This window comes from Strongylocentrotus purpuratus, unplaced genomic scaffold (genome assembly GCF_000002235.5).
Source record: "Strongylocentrotus purpuratus isolate Spur 01 unplaced genomic scaffold, Spur_5.0 spur5_scaffold_21, whole genome shotgun sequence".
In the NCBI taxonomy this organism is placed as follows: Eukaryota; Metazoa; Echinodermata; class Echinoidea; order Camarodonta; family Strongylocentrotidae; genus Strongylocentrotus; species Strongylocentrotus purpuratus.
Genome location: NW_022145607.1, coordinates 30511653 through 30534019, shown reverse-complemented (window position 1 = coordinate 30534019; position 22367 = coordinate 30511653). Strand labels below are relative to the sequence as shown.

At 36.3% G+C, this 22367-nt stretch overlaps 1 protein-coding gene across 1 annotated transcript in view; it reads right to left on the bottom strand.

Annotated features, from left to right (window-relative positions):
* Positions 1 to 20801, bottom strand: part of LOC762877 (N-acetylated-alpha-linked acidic dipeptidase 2) — a 29395-nt gene extending 8594 nt beyond the window's left edge. Inside the window, exons 1-14 of the mRNA XM_030994483.1 lie at positions 20475 to 20801; positions 18500 to 18668; positions 17322 to 17459; positions 16640 to 16771; positions 15584 to 15770; positions 14069 to 14159; positions 10826 to 10921; positions 6440 to 6525; positions 5604 to 5723; positions 3911 to 3993; positions 3325 to 3388; positions 2754 to 2821; positions 2286 to 2374; positions 1588 to 1678 (exon numbers count right to left, since the gene is read on the bottom strand). Of these exons, the coding sequence (XP_030850343.1) occupies positions 1588 to 1678; positions 2286 to 2374; positions 2754 to 2821; positions 3325 to 3388; positions 3911 to 3993; positions 5604 to 5723; positions 6440 to 6525; positions 10826 to 10921; positions 14069 to 14159; positions 15584 to 15770; positions 16640 to 16771; positions 17322 to 17459; positions 18500 to 18668; positions 20475 to 20662 (1602 nt within the window). The 5' untranslated portion in view covers positions 20663 to 20801. The remainder of the gene's footprint in view (positions 1 to 1587; positions 1679 to 2285; positions 2375 to 2753; positions 2822 to 3324; positions 3389 to 3910; positions 3994 to 5603; positions 5724 to 6439; positions 6526 to 10825; positions 10922 to 14068; positions 14160 to 15583; positions 15771 to 16639; positions 16772 to 17321; positions 17460 to 18499; positions 18669 to 20474) is intronic.
* Positions 20802 to 22367: the final 1566 nt, after the last annotated feature.

Here is a 22367-nt window from a genome sequence, read left to right as displayed (position 1 = left end):
AGCATTGTTTACTTATACAAATGTTTTGTTTACTTAATAAAGTGTTGGTAAAAATTTTGAAAAATTGGCTAAAGCTTTGCATTTTTTTTTTTTTTACTTAATAAAGTGTTGGTAAAAACTTTGAAACACTTGTTGTGAGCAGCATTGTTTACTTATAAAAATGTTTTTTACTTTGTAAAGTGTTGATAAAAACTTTGAAAAAATGGCTAAAACTTTGCATACCTTTTTGTTTACTTAATAAAGTGTTGGTAAAAACTTTGAAACACTTGTTGTGAACACTTGTGAGCAGCATTGTTTACTTATACAAATGTTTTGTTTACTTAATAAAGTGTTGGTAAAAACTTTGAAAAAATGGTTAAAACTTTGCATTTTTTGTTTACTCAATAAAGTGTTGGTAAAAACTTTGAAAAAATGGTTAAAACTTTGCATTTTTTTGTTTGATACAGTCTGAACAGGTTGTGGTTCTGCTGTTGAATGAGTGCAGCTATCATATGGACTCTTTGATCATCCATGGTGGAGAACAAATGATGATGATGTTGAAGACCAAGACCAAGGGTGATGAGGTCTGTACACCACGGCTGCTCGACTCATACTGAGATCCAGATGATTTTCTCCCCCTTTTCATACAAAATACCGGTTGTCCGCTAGGTGTCTTTCTACATACTCTAGACATCCTAAATATACGAGATACATCCCAGATACAAACGCTTTGTCCGTTTTGAATACTTTCTATACGAGATGCATACGCTTACATCCTTTCTATTTCCGTGCTACTAACGATGTATAGATGTTCCATGTACCTTATCTTTCCTCCCTCTTTCCGTTTACAGCTGCAGCGGATGTGAGTTGCGAGGATGCAGAGACGATACAGCGGACGTTGAACGGATGATAACGGACATAGAACGTTTGTTGCTCGTATTTGTCGCGGATTAACATCGTACACGGCGGAAAGTTCATCTGTTCTAAAAGTCTTGTGCAGCTCAAAACTTTTTGCGCGGATGAAATCACAGTGGACGGATGCTCGATGGATAGAGCGTATGAAACACGTATGCAATGAGTACACAACGGATGCATAGCGTTTTCCAACGGATGGCAAGATTTTTTTTACGTTTTACATCCTCTTTGCATCCGTATTGTGCAGTGGGACCGGGCCATAACACTATGAACATCACGGACAAAGAAAGAGGACAAAATATACAGTTCCTTATTCTACCCTCAACAAAAGATCATCCCTTCACTGCTATTATGTAAAAATGTGTAGAACAGGTGAATATGCATGTGACACCTGTTTTACACATTTTTACATAATAGCAGGGAAGGGATGTTCCTTTGTCTACCTGAGGAACTGTATATTTTATGCGCACGCGGGATACAAGTACATTGAGCATGAAAAGGCGCTATATAAATATCAATATGTATGTGTGTATGTATGTACTAGATTGAGGAAAATCAAGGTTGACGCATTCTCGATCGCCGACTGAGACGACGTAACGCATGCGCAGTGCCTTAAAATAATGTCACACGTTGCAGTCAAAGCTGTTGACGTGCAAATCTAAAAGTCCCTATTGTATGGAAGCACGAACTTACTCTATCGTATATGTAGTAGCCACTGATACACGATATACCGAGCCTCTTCTCAAAAGCATAGTCGTCACTGCCGTCCAGTAAGAGATTTACACTGTGGAAACAAACATGTAAAGGCGGCATAAGCGCCCATTGAATTTGAAATAAATTTCGAATTCGAAATTCGAATACGTGTCACCTCGCAATTTCAAAGTGCACAAGTTTGTTACAATATCGAAATTTCCTCAGGTTTATCTTTTACAACCTCTCGATCTTTATGATAGTGCAGGAGAAGGGGGAGGGGGGGGGGGGTCCTTCCTAGCTCTTCCCCAGATTTTTACGAGAGGTATGTAGAGAATGAATGCAAGAACCCTCAAGGCTCCAGCCCCCAGACCCCAAAGGCTTCCCCAAGCCACCCACATCATCATAGATAAGCTCTCGCCATTGTGTTGATTCCACTTCCATCTTTTAAATACTTTCAAATATATTATTCTGAAACTTAAAGTAAAACGTCTGCAGAATGTATAGTCATTGAAACTGAATGCAAGATCATATTTGTACGTTGCAACAAAGAATAACACAATCTCCTTCAATCTGTAAATCTACATATCCCGAGGAAATCTTTTACAAATCTAAAAAGCTAATTTAAAGGAGGTGAAATTACAAAAGATATCTTACTTATGATAAAGTAAAAAGTGTAATATAAATTTGATAATACTTACTATGGTAAATCGGGGTCGTAACTCGGATTCCGCTCTACCATCGTGTCAAAAACGGTTTTCCGGGTATTAGATGGATCTGGGTCCGGTACCTTAAGTACGTGATATGAAATACATTATTTGAAATTAGAGGCGACGCTAGAAAGAGAGAGAGAGAGAGAGAGAGAGAGAGCGTATGTGTTTTTTTGTGTGTTGAAATTGACATTTTGACATTTGCACTCAATTATCTTTGTGAACTGCATTTTTAAGAATTGAATTCTAATTGTTGTTATCCTTTGTCAAAAGAGAGGTGAGAATGATCCTACATGTTTGTACAATAATCAATGAATTTAAATTTCGATAAAATCTGAATTTGCATTATAAAGACCTTCACACCAAATACTTTTACCTTGTCAACGGAACAATTTGCTTTCTTTACTCCAGTGTAAAACGTGATATTTATTTAAACTTACTGTTGAATGTCAACTGTACCTTTTTAGTGGCTTCATAGATGACCTGACGCAGGTTTGGCGAGGATGAGGCATACAAAACATACGTATCTGCATAAAAAAATTAAACAGATGAATTTCAGAGGTAAAAATATACGTCAAAGGTAAAATAAGAGGCATCCCTTTTTATTTCTGACATTTTTACCTATGTACTTTTAAAGTTTGAACCTTTGAGATTTTCATTATCTGGTATTTTACTCTGGCATTCTCAACTCTGACAGTTTAACCTCTGGCATTTTTACCTCTCAAATTAAATACTTCCGGCATTTCTACATCAGAAATTTTTATCTCTGCCATTTTTACTTCTCACATCAGTACCCCTTGCATTTTCATCCTGTCTGACAATTAACAGCAATGTAAAGTGTGTGTGTGTATATATACATACAAAACATTCATGTCATAGCTTTGTTCACAGGATCTTGCGTCTTCGCCCCTTGACTATATTCATGTCACCATGTGCTCATATCATTTCAATATTAAGTAAAAATGCTGGAAAATGACATGAAGTAAGTATACTTTGAAATGACTCGACGATAAATATTAGCGATATTTACCTGCGACAGCTATGTCCAGGTTGATATATGCTACTGTCCGCTCGGAGAGAATGTCGCGAAACTCCTATGTAAATAAAAAGAAAGTGGTGCCATGATTAGGTCCAAGAGCGTTCAATATATCGAGACAAATACTGGATACATGTTCCTGAAAATGATGTAATGATCATTCATTAAATGCAACGGCGGTACATTCTATGATACACAAGTTGAAGTGGCCTTTCCAAGATTTTACATCTTTTCATCTTTGTAAGGATAATCTCAAGCAAAGACGGAAGAGAAAGTACGAATTTTGAGAATATATCTCAAATGAATCCCTAAAATTTAAAAGGCCCTTTTTCATGAAACTTGTTATCAATTACAAAGGCTACATTCCTATGACAATGTGCTCTCCGTCAATAAAATGACACGATTTCATTAGCTAATATTAATAACAGTTATTGTAACTTGTTATTGAAAACGAATCTTTAAATTCAAACATTGCCCTGGTCCTGGTATATATAAAAAAAGGGTTCCTCTTTTGGAAATCTATCAGATGGGGCCAACTGCCCCCCTCTTTCGCCCCTCCTTCAAACACGGGAACACCTACCTCCGTCCATTCTACTGAGCCGATTATCCCGAATTCTTCAGCGCCAAAGGAGCAGAACATCAACGTTCGTCTCGGTCTCCAACCTATGATAATGAATAAATTAATATCAAATCCTGCCACATCGTATCGCAAACCAAATCCGCATTGTAATTACTTTGTCAAATTGAAGCAGGCGGTATCGATTGAATCACCACATGCATAACAACATAAAGCTCTCACTGTGAACATGACAGACAAAGAAAGAGGACAAGATATACCGTTCCTCATGTAGACAAAGAACATCCCTTCACTGCCATAATGTAAAAATGAGTCAAACAGGTGAATATGCATGTGACACCTGTTCTACACATTTTTACATAATAGCAGTGAAGGGATGTTCCTTTGTCTACCTGAGGAACTGTATATTTTGTCCTGTTTCTTTGTCCGTCATGTTCATAGTGTCTTAACATACAAGGCGTCATCTGACTGACGTAGCACTGCGTCAGCTTCGATGCGACCCGTCATTGTTGGTCAAACAGTTTTTGAGCGTCGAGTAACGCCTGGCTGGAATGCTCCCCAGGGAGTGGAGATTGTGCACACAGTTGTGCACACAGTGTGTGCGAGCAAGCACTGAATCCAATGACCGGGGTAATACTACATCTGTAAAGCGCTTAGAGACATTTGTATTAAGCGCTATATAAGCGGAATATTATTATTGTTATTATTATTGTGAAAAGTCACGGGAGGGCGACATCTTATATACACATATCAAATTATTAGATATTAATGATTGGTAATCAATTTAAAGAGGAATTTCTCCGCTGTAGGAGGTAAATGGGGAGATTTTATGCCGCTCATATCGTTTTCATCTCTGCCCAAGTATATTAGAATGAGCAGTGCAAATTGAATGGGTCAATTGCCTTCTCAGACGTGATTAGCGCAGGAAATAACGCAACCAAATTGGCGCCTCGTGTTCGACAGGCATTAAATACAACGGCAGTGCAAATTGAATGGGTCAATTGCCTTCTCAGACGTGATTAGCGCAGGAAATAACGCAACCAAATTGGCGCCTCGTGTTCGACAGGCATTAAATACAACGGTTGTGTTCTTTTGTAGGTCAAAGGCTCATGAACAACACAAGAGGCCGGGGATCATAACAATGTAAGCGTTCCCCCTTTTCTTTGCATTATAACAGTTTATTGTTCACATTGCCTAGATCCCTGGTTCTTTACCATTGCAGGCATCACTACTTGACTATAGTTCCCTTCAGCAAAAGGGGTACAAGCGCGAACTTTTGTAAAGTTTATCTGACTTCACTTTTTGAATAACACCGCTTTCAAATGGTGCGTCACGGACCACACCAGCCGCTGACGCAGTACGACCGTCAGCGCATTTATCCTACGTGTGCATTTTGTCTAAACTCACGTTCATCAAAGGAAAACGTAGACCACAGACTAACTTCCTTTGTCAATTCCGATCTCAAACAAATCAAAACTGAAACTGAAACTGAAACTGCCTCTCCAAAATATGAATATTCACATCATGCATAAGTTTTGTGTGCATCCCATCGATCTCTACCACAGGGTATTAATATGCATACATTTTGATTGCTGTCTCCCGCCCCCCCCCCCCCTCTCTCTCTGTTTCTTTCATTGTCCTTTTCCCTCTCCCTTTCTACTCTGCGATAACTTTCATCAAACATAAACATTTCTACCTTCTTTTTTCAGCAAACCGAAGACCCTGGATATCTCGAGGAGAGTGGCTGTCCCGCTGGTAGGGTCGATGGACCCGAGTCCCCATGCATCCCGATGATTACCGAGGATGACGTAACGATCTGCGCGAAATATAAGATGGCATCGGTGGCATTATCTTTATAAGATTATGATTTGAGGCGTATCATTGCACAACAGCTTAGGAATTCAATATGTCCATTGTACAAATATACTTTACTGTGTTTACTACAAAGTATTATAGGGGCCTACATGTATTATTATCCTGCTCACCCGGTCGCTAAAACTATTTTTCCGACCGGGTACGCCTACTCATTAACTTCACCTGGGTAGAGAGTGGCACATTTAGATGAATGTCTTGTCAAAGGACCTTGGTGATGTGGCCTGGCTCGAACCATGAACCATGTGATTCACAGTCCGCCGAAATATCAAGAGCCTGGCCTCAGGACTCAGGAGGAGCAAAACGTTTCAACTTATACTGTGATCCATATAACTTTAGTACAGAAATGAATATAATAACAACATCCATAAGGGCCCTAGTTTGTGTACAGGGGAGGGGGGGGGGGCTCGCCCAAAATAAATTATTTGAGAAAGAAAAGGGAAGTCTTTTCAGGAACTGTCTACACTTTGTGTGTTTTGATACTTACAATGATTCCAAACCTGTTTACTACCAGTATGGCTGTATTTCTGTCAGGAGGGGGCAAACTGCAACTCCCCTTGCCCATCCCCTTAAAATACTCTGGTACAGACGTTTTAACTAACCAACTACACTACGACACCTCTATATCATTTTGTATGTAAACACTTAAAATTGACTTACCTGGTTCTATCTCGCCTCGTATGAACCCCACGGTGTTGTATGTCGTATATATCCCAGATACAGAGTTGACAACTAACCTCACCTGGCTTTTATGAATGTAAAATCAGACAGTAATGTAAAGATTATGATTTTCATCAACATATTTTTTTTGTTTTAAATGATATTTTATTTCCTTCCTCATAATTTCACATAACAAGAAATTCACATAACAAGAAATTATCAAATTAAGCAATATAAAACAAGATCTTTGATACAAGACACTTCATGAGTTACATCAATCAATGAACATAGGAAAAAAAAGGAATTTTTTTTTGTTGCATGTAACAGTGTATAATCAAAATAACAGTAGAGGAAGGTTTAAAGTGTAGATTTTTTTGTTTTAAATGATATTTTATTTCCTTCCTCATAATTTCACATAGCAAGAAATTCACATAACAAGAAGTTATCAAGATAAGCAATATTAAACAAGATCTTTGATACAAGACATTTCATATAAAGTTACATTAATCAATGAACATAGAGGGGAAAAAAAGGAAAAAAAAAGTCTTGCATGTAACAGTGTATAATCAAAATAACGGTAGAGGATGGTTTAAAGTTACATATTACCATCCTATCACAACACTCTCACACCCCCACCCCTCTAACCCACCCACACCACACCCCCTTTCACACACATAAACAACCAAACAAACACAAACACACACTGCATGCAACCTGTTCCCTCAACTCACACCACACAAACTCTTCACCCCCCCCCCCCCCTAGCCCACCCATCTCACACCCCCTTCACGCCGACACACACGCTGCATGCAACCTGTTCCGGTTTGTCCACCTGTACACGAGAGAGAATTAATAATACTACTACTAATAATAATACCCACATAATACCCACATCCATTAAGGTAAAAATGCATCGATTTGTTCCCATTTCTGTAAGTGCATCCCCAGTTTCCCCTTTTTGAAGTTATTTTGTATTCCTCGTCTCTGTAATTTTTAAGCATATGTACTGTTTTCTGTACAGATGGCAAAGTTCCTTCTTTTCTAGAAATAAAAATGATATACTTTACTAAAAATATGATACAATTTATCAAATGTTCTAGTAGTATTGCCGGATATTCCCATAAATATGGGTTTCCAATCATCAATGTCAATTTCGATTAAATGTAACTTTTGAATTACCTCCTGCCATAATCTTTTAACTTTAAGACAATCTAAAAATAAATGTTGGTATGTCTCTACTTCTAGTCTACAGAAGGAACAAAAATGGTCTGACTCAAAACCAAATTTAAAGAGCTCTCTTTTCGTATAAACAGCCCCTTGTAATTGTTTGTATTGAAACTCTCTATGTTTATTACAAAGCATTGCACCTTTCATCCTTGTGAATGTTTCTTTCAACTCCGTCATTCCAAGATCAAATTGACAGTTGCCATCTGTAACATGTAATGTATACTCTTTTTGAAGGTCTTCAATGAAGTAATCATATAACCGCCTAACTCCGGGAAGCTCCAACACCGGCGCCGGTGTTGGAGCTTTCCGGAGTTAATAACCGCCTAGATTTTATATCACATAGTTTCTGTAAACGTCCAAATATCATCAATTCTATTTCAAAATTTTCAGTGTCCACTTCCATAAAATCACTTTGTATCCATTCGTTTCTGATTGCTGAAAAGATCTTTTGAATTCTAAGCAAGCTTTTAGTTGCAAAACCCAAATTTAAAAAATGTAAGATCGGTTTTGAATGACCTCTGACAATTATATCTAATGCTTGAAGTATACCTTTCTGAAATAGTTCGACATCAAAAAATGTTTTATTGCTGAGACATATACACTTATTGCTAAATATAATCGGATTATTCTTATTTTCTCCAAAGTGTCTGCATTTATCTAATTCTTGCCATGCCTTCAACATATCTCTATAAAAAGATAGTATACCCTTCAAGTCCATTTTATTTATATCATAATTACAAAGAAATATAATTCGACCCCCCAGTGATCTGAAAAAGTGGTCAAAGGTTACTTTCCAACCTGAATACTTTTCTCCATAGAGCAACCGTTTGATCCACATTATTCTCTGAGTCTTGATAAATATCTTAAAATTCGTTACTCTGAGTCCCCCAGCGCAGTAATCTTGATATAATATTTTCCGTTTTATTCTGTCTCTCCCTCCCCAAATAAAATTAAAAGAAATCTTTCTTCAAAAATGTTTTGTGGGACTGTCATAAGAGACCAAACATAATTTAGTTTTGAAAATACATATATCTTCAACAATTTAATTTTGCCAAACATCGTTAAATCTCGTTGCTTCCACCAACCGATTAGTCTTTTGATTTTGCTCAAAATTTCCTTATAGTTCAAATCATCTTTTATTTTGGAATGACGTGCGAAATATACCCCTAGGATCTTTATATGTTGTACCCTATGTCCAAAAAAGGTAAACCCGGCCTATCACTTTCCTCTCCTAACCACATAAAATTTGTCTTATCCATATTTATCTTCAATCCACTTATTTTTTCAAAGTTTTTGAAAACTTTCTTCACCTTATTAATTGAATCCATATCTTTTAAAAACAATGTAATATCATCTGCATACAAAACTTGCTTTATTTCTTTATTCCCGAATCCTACCCCTTTAATGCTCTCATCTTTCCTAATATAACGAGCTAGTAATTCGATAACTATTACAAATAAATATGGCTCCGAATAGTCTCATTGGACAACGCCCCCTATCGTCAGATTCCAGCAGCCTAACATGTTAGCCTACTGACTTTTACCCCCCAAAATCGTTTAAAAAAAAAAAAAAATCATTTTTTGTTTAAACGAAAAGCACATCCACCCCGACGTACGTTGACACTAGCTCATTGACTTTTGAAAGTTCACTCACCGTAATTTGGTCAAAATAGGTCGCTAGCTCGCCATTGCCTATCTAACACATGTGAAACAAGTCGAACTTTGGACGCAATTTGTCACGGGATTGTAAGGTTATAGCTCAAACACCGTAAATAAGCATGAATTATCATAGATCAGTTCTGATCGGTTCATTATGTCCATTTCATCCAACCCCCCACCCTAATTTGTCCATTTAGTATAGCTAAACATTCTGCCGAGGTAAGCAAAATCATGAATATTCATGGTCGCCATGGACTATTCGATTATTTACAGAGGGGTGCAATTGTGCACCACATCAAACTCCCCTACTTTAAGTCATGTATTTCATTGCATTATGTAGTTTGGTAGGTTTATTTTAATAACTGATTAATTATCAGATATCAATGATAGTTTAAAAATATGGAAAATGCCCTTTTTTTATATTTAGCAAAGCAATCTTACATACAAATTCACTACCAAATGTTGTCTAATCCGCCGATTGCCGTCTGCTATAATTATACGTTCAGCGAGCGAAAATGAGACAACCGGAGCAATATGTTGTAAAAGATATCTGATGTAGTGCCTGTGCATTGCAGTTACAAGGTGCTGCATAAATTGTTCCACATGTTTGGGCCACTTGTAGGTCCGTGCTTAAACAATAACATTTCACCTAAAACGAAAAATATGCCAAGTGAGACAGTTCAATCGATTCACCTCTAACAAAATAAATGGGACTTCAGAGGTTTCTTTAACTGGTCAGTAGATTTAAATGTCTTCCTAATACATGTAGTAGGTAACTTGTTACAGAATGTTGCTGTAACATAAAGCATATCCTATCCCTTCCTTTTCCACTGTTTCTTTTAATAGGTTGAGTTCTGTGTCAATATAATTTTTTCATGTAAATGTGTTTCATAATTCCAAGCCCAAAATACAATACAGACAGATATTAGTCCTTACGACAAAACAGAATAATAGTACAGTGAAAGGGAGATCAGAAAGATTCACGAACGAAAACCTGTGGAGAGCTTAAAAGAATTCGTAACATTCTGTTTATAGGTATTCCAAATTATTTGGCTGGTGCACAAACAAAATAAGAATTTTAAAAACAAAATACCAACAGACATACCAAATTAGATGTCCATTCTCCGGATTTTACGTATATCTGGACATGAACAAATCGTTTCCTATAGATTCGGCATCCGAACGTGAAATAGATGGATACACCATTGATGTGATTTTCTCCTGTTTATTTCGTGTTTGTAATTGTTTCTTGGTAATATTTTGTTCCTTAGTTTGTCTCCCCTGATTTGTAATTATTCGGTTATCATGGGATGTAGTGAACCACTTGATTGCCCTTCCAGAGCTTTCAGGAAAAGTCTTCATATTTGTTATTCATTTGGTGACGACATTGATCACGTTTTTCAACATATACAAAAATTAAAAAAATAATAAAGATTGACTTTAAAAAATATGGTGTCAGTTAAAGAAAACAAAGATAACCTCAGAAAATTATATGACTTACTTTCCCAGATTTGGACCTTTAAAACCCGGTCCTAGACTATAGCTTGCATTCAGACCTCCGATCCAGTAATGGGGTGGTGATTCACCACCCATTGCCCTGTGAAAACAAGAAACGAAAATAAACTAGACTTTAATTCGTCACTTAGACGAATTAGGTGATACGTATGATAATGGTTTACATAACGAATAATGCATTACACGATATATTATTTTGTAAAATGCTTCTCCCATTTATATGCTTCTCCCTTATGATCTATTCATATGTCAAGATTAAATTGTGTCTCCTTGATCATCATGGATCTAGGGAAGATAGATTGAAACAATATATGACCTTTGACCCTGTGCAGTAACCAGTTACACATTTGACTCTAATTTACATCATGAAGAACACCTTTTGACGATTTTATCTTATTCAAAGAAATGAAAATGTAATTGATAAATGATTATCATCATTATGATAATGATGATCATGATGATAATGATCATGATCATGAGCGCGATCATGACATCTTATTGAAAAAATGAGGGTTGATTTAGATAGCATATAGTCTCAGCTACAACATACTCAAAAATCAACAAAATCCAAGCCGAAATAACGGCGATATTGCTCGCAAAAGACAGGAATGTAGACTCCAGATTTGAGAAAAAGTCATCTCCCATAGGGATTACACGCAAAAAGTAATGGATTAAGTGAAAATAGGGTAATAATAAAGTAAAAAGGGTTGTTTATGACATTATTTGCGATTCTACGTGTTTAAATAATCAAAGGAGATGGTACAGTGAAGGTCAAAAGGAAAAAAAAGTGAAGAAAAAAAATTGTCGGAGACACCCGGACTCGAACCAGGGATCTCGAGGTTGGAAGTCAAGTGCGTTACCGATATACCAAAACATCTCCCATAGCGATTACACGTAAACGGGAAATGGAATTCAGAAATCCTACTTTGCAAGTGAAATATGAGCATGATCCCGGCATCTAATCGAAAAATAAAGGGCACACTTTTGATAGCTCATTGTCTCAGCTACAACATATCCGAAGCTCAGCGAAGACGAAGCTAAAACAACGGAGATTTTGATCGCGAAAGACAGGAGTGTAGAATCCAGTTTTGAGAAAAAGTCATGTCCCATAGAGAATACACGCAAAATGCGAACAATTGACATGCCTCCTTTAATTGCAAAAATACACCATGATACTTTTGTCAAAAATAAAAATTGTGAATATTACATTTGTAGAAAATTGTCTCAGCTAGAACTTATCAAAATTAAAAAAAGAAAATTAATCCATATTTACAGAGATACAATCAATTTTCCAAAAATATGCTGACGTCATAATATGCAAATTAAAAATTTGAGTTTGGAGGCCATTATGATGACGTCATGAGTTAATTGAGGATCAAATGAGACATGAAATCATATCTCCGACTCATAATCTATCCAAATATGAAAAAATATTAGGAGTTTCTATCTATTCTAAAGAGTTACAATGACTTTTATATAGGCATGTTTTTGCCCATGTATTGTAGATAAAGATAACGCAAATCCACGCGTGCTGTCAACTTTGACGGACGCTCATTGCGTTAATAAAAGGTGAACAAGTTATCAAAATGCTTGGAAAAATGTACCAAATATAATGACAGAAAAAATTCGGCGATTCTATATTGCAAAATGCCAGTACGCGCGAAAACGCGCGCGCATGCGCGTGTGCGTAATTTTTTTATCAAATGCTCCATATGGCCTGAAACGGATGTAAAAAAAAATTGGGATGATTTGGAGCATTTTAATTTTTTTCGCGCGCGTAAACGCGCGGACATAAGCGTACGCGCATTTTTGCGCGCATTTATTGACTTGAAATTGACCGGACGGATATTGAGTTTAATCATGATAAATATGAATGAAAAATGGCTTTCCTTTATGAAGATATGATCATAAGTTGATTTTCACAAAATGGCGCCTGGATGACGTCACGATGACCTTGACTGTCTGAAAAGTCACACAGTTCTAAGTTAGACTAAGATCTATCATCATTGAAAGTTTCATGATAATGGCTTTATTCAGTCTTGAGATATCCTGCGAACAAATTCGAGGAAGAATAATAAAAATAAATAATAATAATAATAATAATAATAAAGAAAAATCTTGACGAAATCAAAAGGTGATACGTTGACTTCGTTACGTATCACCTAATGAATAACTTTTTAAAATAGAACCATAACAGATATTACGGTATATGACTAGGCGAATGTCACACAGCTCAGCTGGCATTGAGGAGCTGCATATTACTATTGTAGCATTTATACGCTTCACCGAGGATGCGAATAAAATGCGTCCGATCCGTGACATGGTGCCATTTATCTTTGGCAAGATATAAACGCGCACTTATTAAAGACGATCGCAACTCCTTTCGAAAAAATTGATTCAGAGAAAATGTCCATACCCGGCCTTATTCTCGCATATAAATCATGTTCGGATTACATATTACGTGTTTGTAATGTTCGCACATTTAAAAAAGTGACGTCAATTTAGGCCACTGATACACACAAAATACAATATATCTTGCTAAAGATAAATGGTCGGTTAAGGTCTTGGCACTTAATTTCCATGGATGACCCTTTTAGCGGCTGTGCCCCTGGCTACGCCCACGAATATTAACGGAACTTATACATCAAATAGCACTAAGCATCATAAATATTCATCTTTATATAATATTGGCTAACATAATTCTTTAAAGATTAAAAAGTTTTCGCATGTTAACTTCTTCAAATTTTATTTTAACTTAAACTGTCCGGATACACAACTAGCCCTGTCACACAACGTCTAGTACACATCTAGACCTCTAGAAAGAAAAGAGTCATATCATTAATGGCTGTGAATAGAGCAATCCAGCCGTATTATTTTTGAATAATTAAGGGCAAGTAATTGATACGTTTGATCTTAGAAGGAAATAAATACCATGTGTTAAATGGCATAGCATGCGCCAAGGTATTAAGGGGTCAGGACACTTTTTGGCCACCAATCCAGGTAGGCCTATATGAACATGTGAATTAACAAGGTTACCTAATTGAGGGAGGGGGTGGGCATTGGTCCATTTTCCTTCATTTAATCTTCATGTGTAGACTCCCATTCTTTCTAATTCTTCCTGTTTTTCTTTTTCATTTGAACCATGAAGGGGTGGGGTTAGGGGATGTGCCCCTGTGTCCCAGTAGCTACGCCACTATATTTGCATTTATGCGTATAGTGATTTTCTTACTGTAATAGTTTTTCGGCATCATGGAAACCGATCGGATGCACCGGTATCCGAGGCATGTCGGTCTCATTAGGCGAAACCCGGAAGGCAAAGTCTGGGGCAGAGAGATAGAGAAAAAGAAAACAAAAATTGGAAAGAGAAAGTTGTTGTTATAATTAGCCGGGCTCCTCCAATTAGCACACACACTCGCACACTCCCATCACACACACACACGCCAGTCCGAATAGATACCCGTAGACCCTTGAGAGAAAGTATATACACTATGTTATTTATATATTCTTTTAACAAATGATAAGATCGAGTGGCAGGATGAGAACACTGAAGAAAGAATTCCAAAAAGAAGAAAAAGTATCATAGCAATTGTCGTAGAGCACATCTGTAAGGTCATCTTACATAATATGTCACATATCTGTGTCGTCATTATTTGAATGACCCAGCGAACATTAAGATGCATTTTTAGATAATCCCTGATAACCAAACTGATGAACACAGTCCCCGAGACGATCAATGTTTCACGTTCCAGGAGTAGCTCATTGATCGTAACCGTAGGGTGCATTGACGGTAAGTACACCCCCCTTCCAATATTACATAATCAACTTTCTATCTTATGTACAGTCTGTTTCAGGTCGATGGGATAGCACGACCCCTATCCGCCTTCTTCAAGATGGATCCAGGCCAATCAAACTTATCCCTGTCCTTGTTTTCTGATTTATCCCTTTAAAAACTATCCCACAGTCGGACTTAACTCCTTCTTTTCACCAGTTAAATACATCACCAGAAGAATCACATCCGGGAATCGTTTCCTTCCTTATAATAACACAAACAAACTCTCACATTCTGACGACAACAGTGTTTGACTGGATGCAATTGTCTGCCTTGTCTCTGTTTCTGATTATTTTGCTTTGTTCTTAAATTTAAAGGTCAACAACATGAACTTGTTTCAGTTTTGTGATTGTTTGGGCTTTTTCTCCATTCTCCCATCCTCCACCTCTCTCTGTAGGCACATCATGTTATAAATACTTGTGATTTCAATACGCTGTTGTTATTTTAAATGGATTGTAACGGGCATCTATGATTTCCGTTTGTTTTGTTGCAATTTATATTTTGTAAATAATGTATCTTCTTTTATAAACACCATGATGTTAAACTTTTTTGGTGATCATGGCTTATCCTGTACAAATGTGTTTCAATAACAAATAAAAATACATAAATAACAAATTAACCCGACTAACTTACTTCATAATCATAACTAATAAATAAATGAACGAATAAATATATAAAGAACTAAATGAATAAATAAATAGATTAGTAAAAAAATAAACAATAAATATTAATGTATATTAATAATTCTGAAAGTAAAGATAAATTAATAATAGTTGATAAATGAAATACTAAATTAATCAACAAAAAGGGTACGTAAATAAATGAATTATAGTTGATGAATAAATAGATAAATGAATACATTAATAGAAATCAATATATTAATGAATATGCAAACAAAAACAGACTTCACATTACCTTTAGCGGGATAGCCGTGTGTCAGTGGATCACCGACTACACGGAGAAACGATCCTCTTTGTGTGGCGGATCCAGGGAGGAACTTCCCCTGGGGGTAAGGTAAGCCCTGCTCTGGGGGCACCGAGTAGTCGTTGGGATCACTGTACAAGATAACGCCGATGATGCCGTAACGTTGGGCTATGGCAGCCTCAATTGAGAATAACAAACGAGTGATAAAGCTATAAACAGACAAAATGCATTACCCGAAATCTGTGGCATAGATTTAAAGCCAATCTGCACTGGTTTGGCCAGGGGGATTAGACCTCCCTTCAAGATCACTGACAGGTGGTTATCTCATCAAATCAGCTCTCAATTAACATAAGAAAAAGAGGATCATGGGGACCCACAGGCACCGATTAGGCATTGTTTGATATATAGAGGGCGCAAGTAGGTATAAGTAGTGCAGTAGGGCTTTAAAGAGAAGAGTTTTATGGTACCAATCCTGCATTAGGCTGCATACATTCCGCAAATTGCGAATCTCTGAAGGTAGAATTAAGAACCCGGTTTATTTTATATGCCTCTACACAAAATATATGTCAAAAGAATTGAGGAATCTAGGAATCTAATGTCAGTTTGAGGGCAAAAATTAAAGGAATCATTTCTAAAAAAATAGGAATGGTTGTCAGCTTTGTAAAAGAAATACAGTAATACGTATCGGGAGACGGCATCCCCAGTTTCCACTTTGAGAGTGCCTGAACTCTCTGAAAATTCAAAGGTATATCATCAATATGATCAATGGGTAGGCCTAATAAGAATTCGTAGGCCTCCCCATACCAATAAATGCACTGACGTAATGTTTGTATTAAAGTCTACATTATTTCAGACATTACCTGACAATAAAGCTTAATAAAACAATGAGATGTGATATTTACCGGGGATTGAGTTTGCCTGATATAAATGTGTTAAAAATTAACATTATGCGAATAAGACAACGTTACGAATCATTATTTTGAGCAACATTAAAAGTTGGAAAATGACTTTATATTTTAGTCCTCAAAATGACGCTAAAATTCTTACCTTGGCGTAACGAAACGTCCCTCCCTGACGGCAAATTGCTATCTTCCCTGTAAAATTCATGGTTGGGTCAATCTCATTCAATATCAATTCATAGTCCTCTTCCGACCCGTAATTTACGTATACTAGGTCACCCTGAAAATGATATATATATATATATATATATATATATATATATATATATATATATATATATATAAATGAGAAAAAACATATAAAAAAAACATATTCATCGATAAAAAAAAATCTGATGAATATGCAGAGTACCGGTACTTGGTGTTATATTGACTAATTTGACTTTAACAATATTCGGTCAAACGATTATAATTATACAGGTTCATGTTTACTTGAAGTATTTGGAGAACAAACTAATATTTTGAATACGTTCTGTGTACCAACGAGATATGCATAGATTCGCAGTTTAATATGTTAGATAAGTTGAATAAGTCTATGTGGCTGCATGCTGAAACAGCAATAGAACCTAGTGACATTATACATGAATAGACATTTTCAAAAGTCGGATGGTGACGTTAAAGGTCGGTCCCCATACGTAGATAATCATATATGATTAATACACATCTGGAAACCACAATTATACGCATATATACACCCACAAGCACACACGTTCCACCTATCCAAGGGATTAGGTAACAAACACAAGGGAGCTTGTGCTGGAATCACTCACCACTACATCACCTGTCGCCGAGTAAGCACTGTATGGGGGAGGGATACCAGGCTGATGTAACTCATCCTCATCGTAGGGATCTTCTCTGAGAGCTGAGGTATAGATGACCTCTCCAGAGCTGGGGTTTATGATCTGTACCTGATTAATTACAATTATTAATGTGTTAAAATAATGAGTGCCAAATCCAAGGTATTCTCCTATCTTTGTCATGTAAAGTACTCTCTTGTCCCGTTGTTGTCTCTGTTGGCACCCCCTTTTTCCCATTTCTAGTTCTTTTTTTGTAGTTACGAATTTGTTAATTCAATAACTCATTATTCCTAACTATCATTTAAGGGGCTGACAATTGTTCAAGCATTGCTTTTTTTAATAGTGGACCCTCTGTTTCCAATATGTATTAATTGTTGTAAATGATTATAATAGATAAGTAATATTTTGTTGGGGACAGAAATAAAATTGAATTGAATTGGTATTTGGACATTTGCTGTTTCATATGTTACCAAGAACAAAGAAAAAATAAATAGCAATCAACAACCTGAAATGTTTCCAATTTACTTGTAAAGTTAGTAATTTGCAGTTTTGTCTATGTTACATTCCACCTGATATCCCTGAGCTAAATTTGTATTACCATGATTATTATGCACGTATTCTTCCTTCAATACGTGTAAGTACATTCATGTAAATCCCTTAGAAACAGCATGTAAATCGATCGCTATATAACTGTAAATCAAGCGCTACATAACTGTATATCATTACAAATCATTATTAACTGTGATTTCTCTTGCTCCTTGGTCTGATCTAGGCTCTAGTAAGGCTATAAACTTCATAGAATCATCGCATGTACTGAAAAAAAATTATGATTTCGGTAACGTATACGGGACAAAAATAGGAATTGTTATCAGAAGTAATACACATTTATTGATAGTGAAACGATAATAATAATAATAATGATAATAATAACGATAATAACAATACCGATATCAATGATAATGATAATAACAATAATAATAATAATGATAATAATAATAATGAAAGTAATGAAAATAACAACAATAATGATAATAACAACATAAATAAATGAATGAATAGATGAAGAAGTAAATAATAGTCACATTTATACAGCTCTAAATACTAGGCTTTTAAGTGCTTCTAGAAGATATATAAAAAAAATCCTAGTCTACCTTGTTGGCCTTCTCCTCATCATCAGGGGATGGAGGATGCTGCAGATAGACCTCATATGGGACCAGTCTAACCGAATCCAAGCCTTGGTCTAACCATGCCTTTTGGATATCTTCTGCTCCTTCTCTATCAGCAGCCGTTCCAGCGAGATGCGGTTTCCTGGCATAATATCTTGTTGTGCGAAAAAAGGGGGAAATACAGTGTTAAAGAAAACCACGATTAGAGTATTAGAGAGTTCGATTTTTCAAATTGTTTGATTCATAATCATCATCATGAACTGAATTCAAACGTATGTCTACAATAATATAGTTAGGAGAAGATTTGGCAGATAATTTAACTCAAACAAAATAAAGACTGTCACAATAAAACACTTACAAGAGAATCACCGGAAGGATTGACAAAGTATTGACAAACAAAGGGAATTTTCAATTAAAGTATACAACAAATTTGTACGATCAGAGGAATATAACATTCGCATAATCTGTGGCATTTGTGAATTGAGGGGAAATAAGCAGCTTGGTGCTGTTGATCTTCGATGTGCAATAAAGGAGGAGGAAGGAAAATAAGGAGGAGGAGGAGAAGAAGAAGAAGAAGAAGAAGATGAAGAAGAAGAAGAAGAAGGAGAAGGACAAGAAGAAGAAGAAGAAGAAGAAGAAGAAGAAGAAGAAGAAGAAGAAGAGGTAGAAATTACACCTTTGATTGTTGATAGTTTTACCATACTGCAGTTTACACACTGAAGGTTAAGGATGTCAAATATATTATATATTTTATTGTTATGAAACTTTCGTCAACTGATCTTTTCAGCAATAACTGAAAATCATTCAGGATCTCAGTATACAATGTCATGTTCAATACCTACGTACAAAAGCTGTGTGTATTCAAGTACCAGTAGTTAACCCAGAACACAATATTGCCATTGTGCATCAGGCCCGTTGAATAAAAAAGAACAAGTTGCCAAAAACAAATGAATAGAACGCATCTATCTAAGATAAATGTATTTTTTAATTTCAACGTTGTTCGTAATCCAACACTACATCAACTACCAAGTGTAAAGTACACAGGATAAAGGACACTTCCGCAGCGGCTTCAAGAGTTCAGTAGAGCTTTGAACTCGAGAAGGCTTAGTAATGTGAAACGAAACCTGCGGTTTGATATCCGATACGCCTCAAGCTCTGCCATTGGTATACGATACCAAATGATTTATACCATAATGCGCAAAGACAAACGTGGTTTTGGCACATGTATTATAAATAATATATCAATTCCGGATTGTTGAATGTACAGTTAAATGCGGATGGGAGGGAATACGGGAAACCAAGATATGATGAAATGTTGGGAATAAAATGCCATATTCTTTTGATTAGAAAGAAAGTGATGAGATAATTAAAAGTGAAACGTGTAGAAAATAAGATTATTTCTTAGGAGAACAACAAAAGCTATAAAAAACAGAAATAGAAATGGAATACGTTAAGATATTTTCTGGATGAAATGTTTTAAAGGATCAGAATATTAAAGATAAAGCCTCTTGCTAACCACGAAAAGTTACAACATGGAAACGGTTATTATATTCTACAATATATCAGACATACGAAAACGTCTCTCGAGGGACCTACCATGATAATAAGATAAAGTTTATGAATGTCCCTAAATTAAAAAAAAATGTCGTATCATAATTCCTCATAAGGGTAAATATAATACACTGATAAAGCTATGTAATAAGATACGTATACAAAATAAATACAATATCTTGATGATGGGGTTACATATTACTTTAAAAGGGAAATATCTTGTCCTGATAGTAAGATGATTATAACAAATTAAAGATGTACATACATTAACCTCATATTTAGGTAAAGCACGTACTCTCAACTTTTTCCTATTTTACTATTCCAATCATGGTCCACACTAACAACTTTCATTTTATCGTAATTACATGTACTATAAGATATTGCACATTATAAAATCCAGCACACCTACCTCAGGTTCTCCCGTATTCTTTCTCTGCTAATCTCGTTCATGATCCTATCATCGATATCTCCGTCGGCAGTTCCTGTCTCGGGGTTCGAGTCCCTGCTGCGACTGAAGTAGCCGATGAGTGCTCCGACCCCTACACCAACAGACAGGGCACAGATGCCAACCATCAGCAGCAAAGTGCGCGACTTCATATTTTGAAATCCTTGTGGAATGTTTCGATTTCCTTAAATGTTATTAAATAATTAGAACGCTGTCATCTCCCTGATTCAATTGGCTTCCTGCCGAGTATTTTGTGTAATGCTGAACTGGAATATAATACTGTAGTCAATAAGTGGTAATGACTATGTGTAGACAAAGGGGGCGTTTTTGTCGACAGAGTGCCGTACGTCCCTTTTAGTCTCCTCTCCCTTTATGTTTTCCTCTCTCTGTCATTCACACCCTCTCTCTGTACCTCTCTCGGTATCTCTCTCTAAATCTCCCACTCTCGCTTTCTTTTGTACTCGTTCATCACCCCTCTCTCTCTCTCTTTCACAAATACAAAACGCACACACACAAGCACACACACAAACACTCACACACAACCGCTCATCCCCTCCTACCTTATTTTCTTTTTATCCTTCTACCCCTTTATTCTCTCTCTATCTCCCTGTCTGTCTCATCTATTTTCCTTTCTGCCTGGTGAACCGGGCTATAATGTCATCCTCTGCCAGTGCCCTTTTAAACTATGCACCCCCTCAATGTTTGTGTGATGCAACATTTCTTTCGCGTCCTAATGCAGGGATAGGTTAATATTTCACCTGCCTGGATGATAAAGCCTCGTTTCTACCTGACGGGCTAAACCGCCTCAAAAGACCTACTCAGCAAAATAAAAATTACTTTTATTTAATTATTATTGGAAACATGAGAAAGTACGAATAGGGCCTTTTTTTCTCAGTTCCCTTTCATTTCCGGCCCCTGTGGTGGAGGTACCGTGGTATAGTGGGGAATTTACTTCACACTCCATTCAAGAGTTGAGGGTTCGAATCCCAGTTTGACACTTACGGCATACAATTAATCCGCATTTGCCACTCTCCATCCAGGTCGAATGGGTAACTGGTAAATGCTAGGGTCATAATAAATGTTGGGTCTTTGAGCAGCATTTAGCTGATGAGGCTTCCTAGGTGAACAAAATAGACATTCTTGTTATCATAATTATTACTGTTTTTATTATTGTCACTACTATTATCATTAATAAGTTTGTTATTAATATTATATCATTATTATCATTATTATAATCATTATCATCATTATAATCATTATCATTATTATAATTATTATCATTATCTTGATGCATTAGTTGTTTAGTATTATCATTATTATCATTGTTATTATTATTATTATTAGTAGTAGTAGTAGTAGTATTTACTTGTAAAATGTTTTTTTTTACACCATGACCATCTGTTTAAGAGCCGGTTTACCGCCACATTTGTGAAGGAGGTCTGACTTAACTTTAGCAAAACACATGGCGATGAAAGCTCTTAAAGATTAAGCTGAGTTCTGTTCACGCATGGGATAGTAACAAAAAACTGTCTCGAAGCGTGATGGAAAGTTCGTTCTTAGAATTTGTGTAGACTGTGTGGTTTAGGAATCATCATATTGATCAGAAATTAACCCAGTCTTGAAGGAAAACTCAACTCAAGGCACAGAGAAATTGGTACATGGGACTACACACATACATGTACGCCAACATTTCAGCTTTATCTCATATAAAGAGGACATTTGAGGAGCACTCCTTTTCAGGGGACATTTCCATTATTATATTTTTTTCAAACTTATATAAAGAGAATGATAAGGCTCACACATTATTTTCTCCTCTATCAAAACTCATCCTTCTCTTTAAAATCTTCATGGGGTATC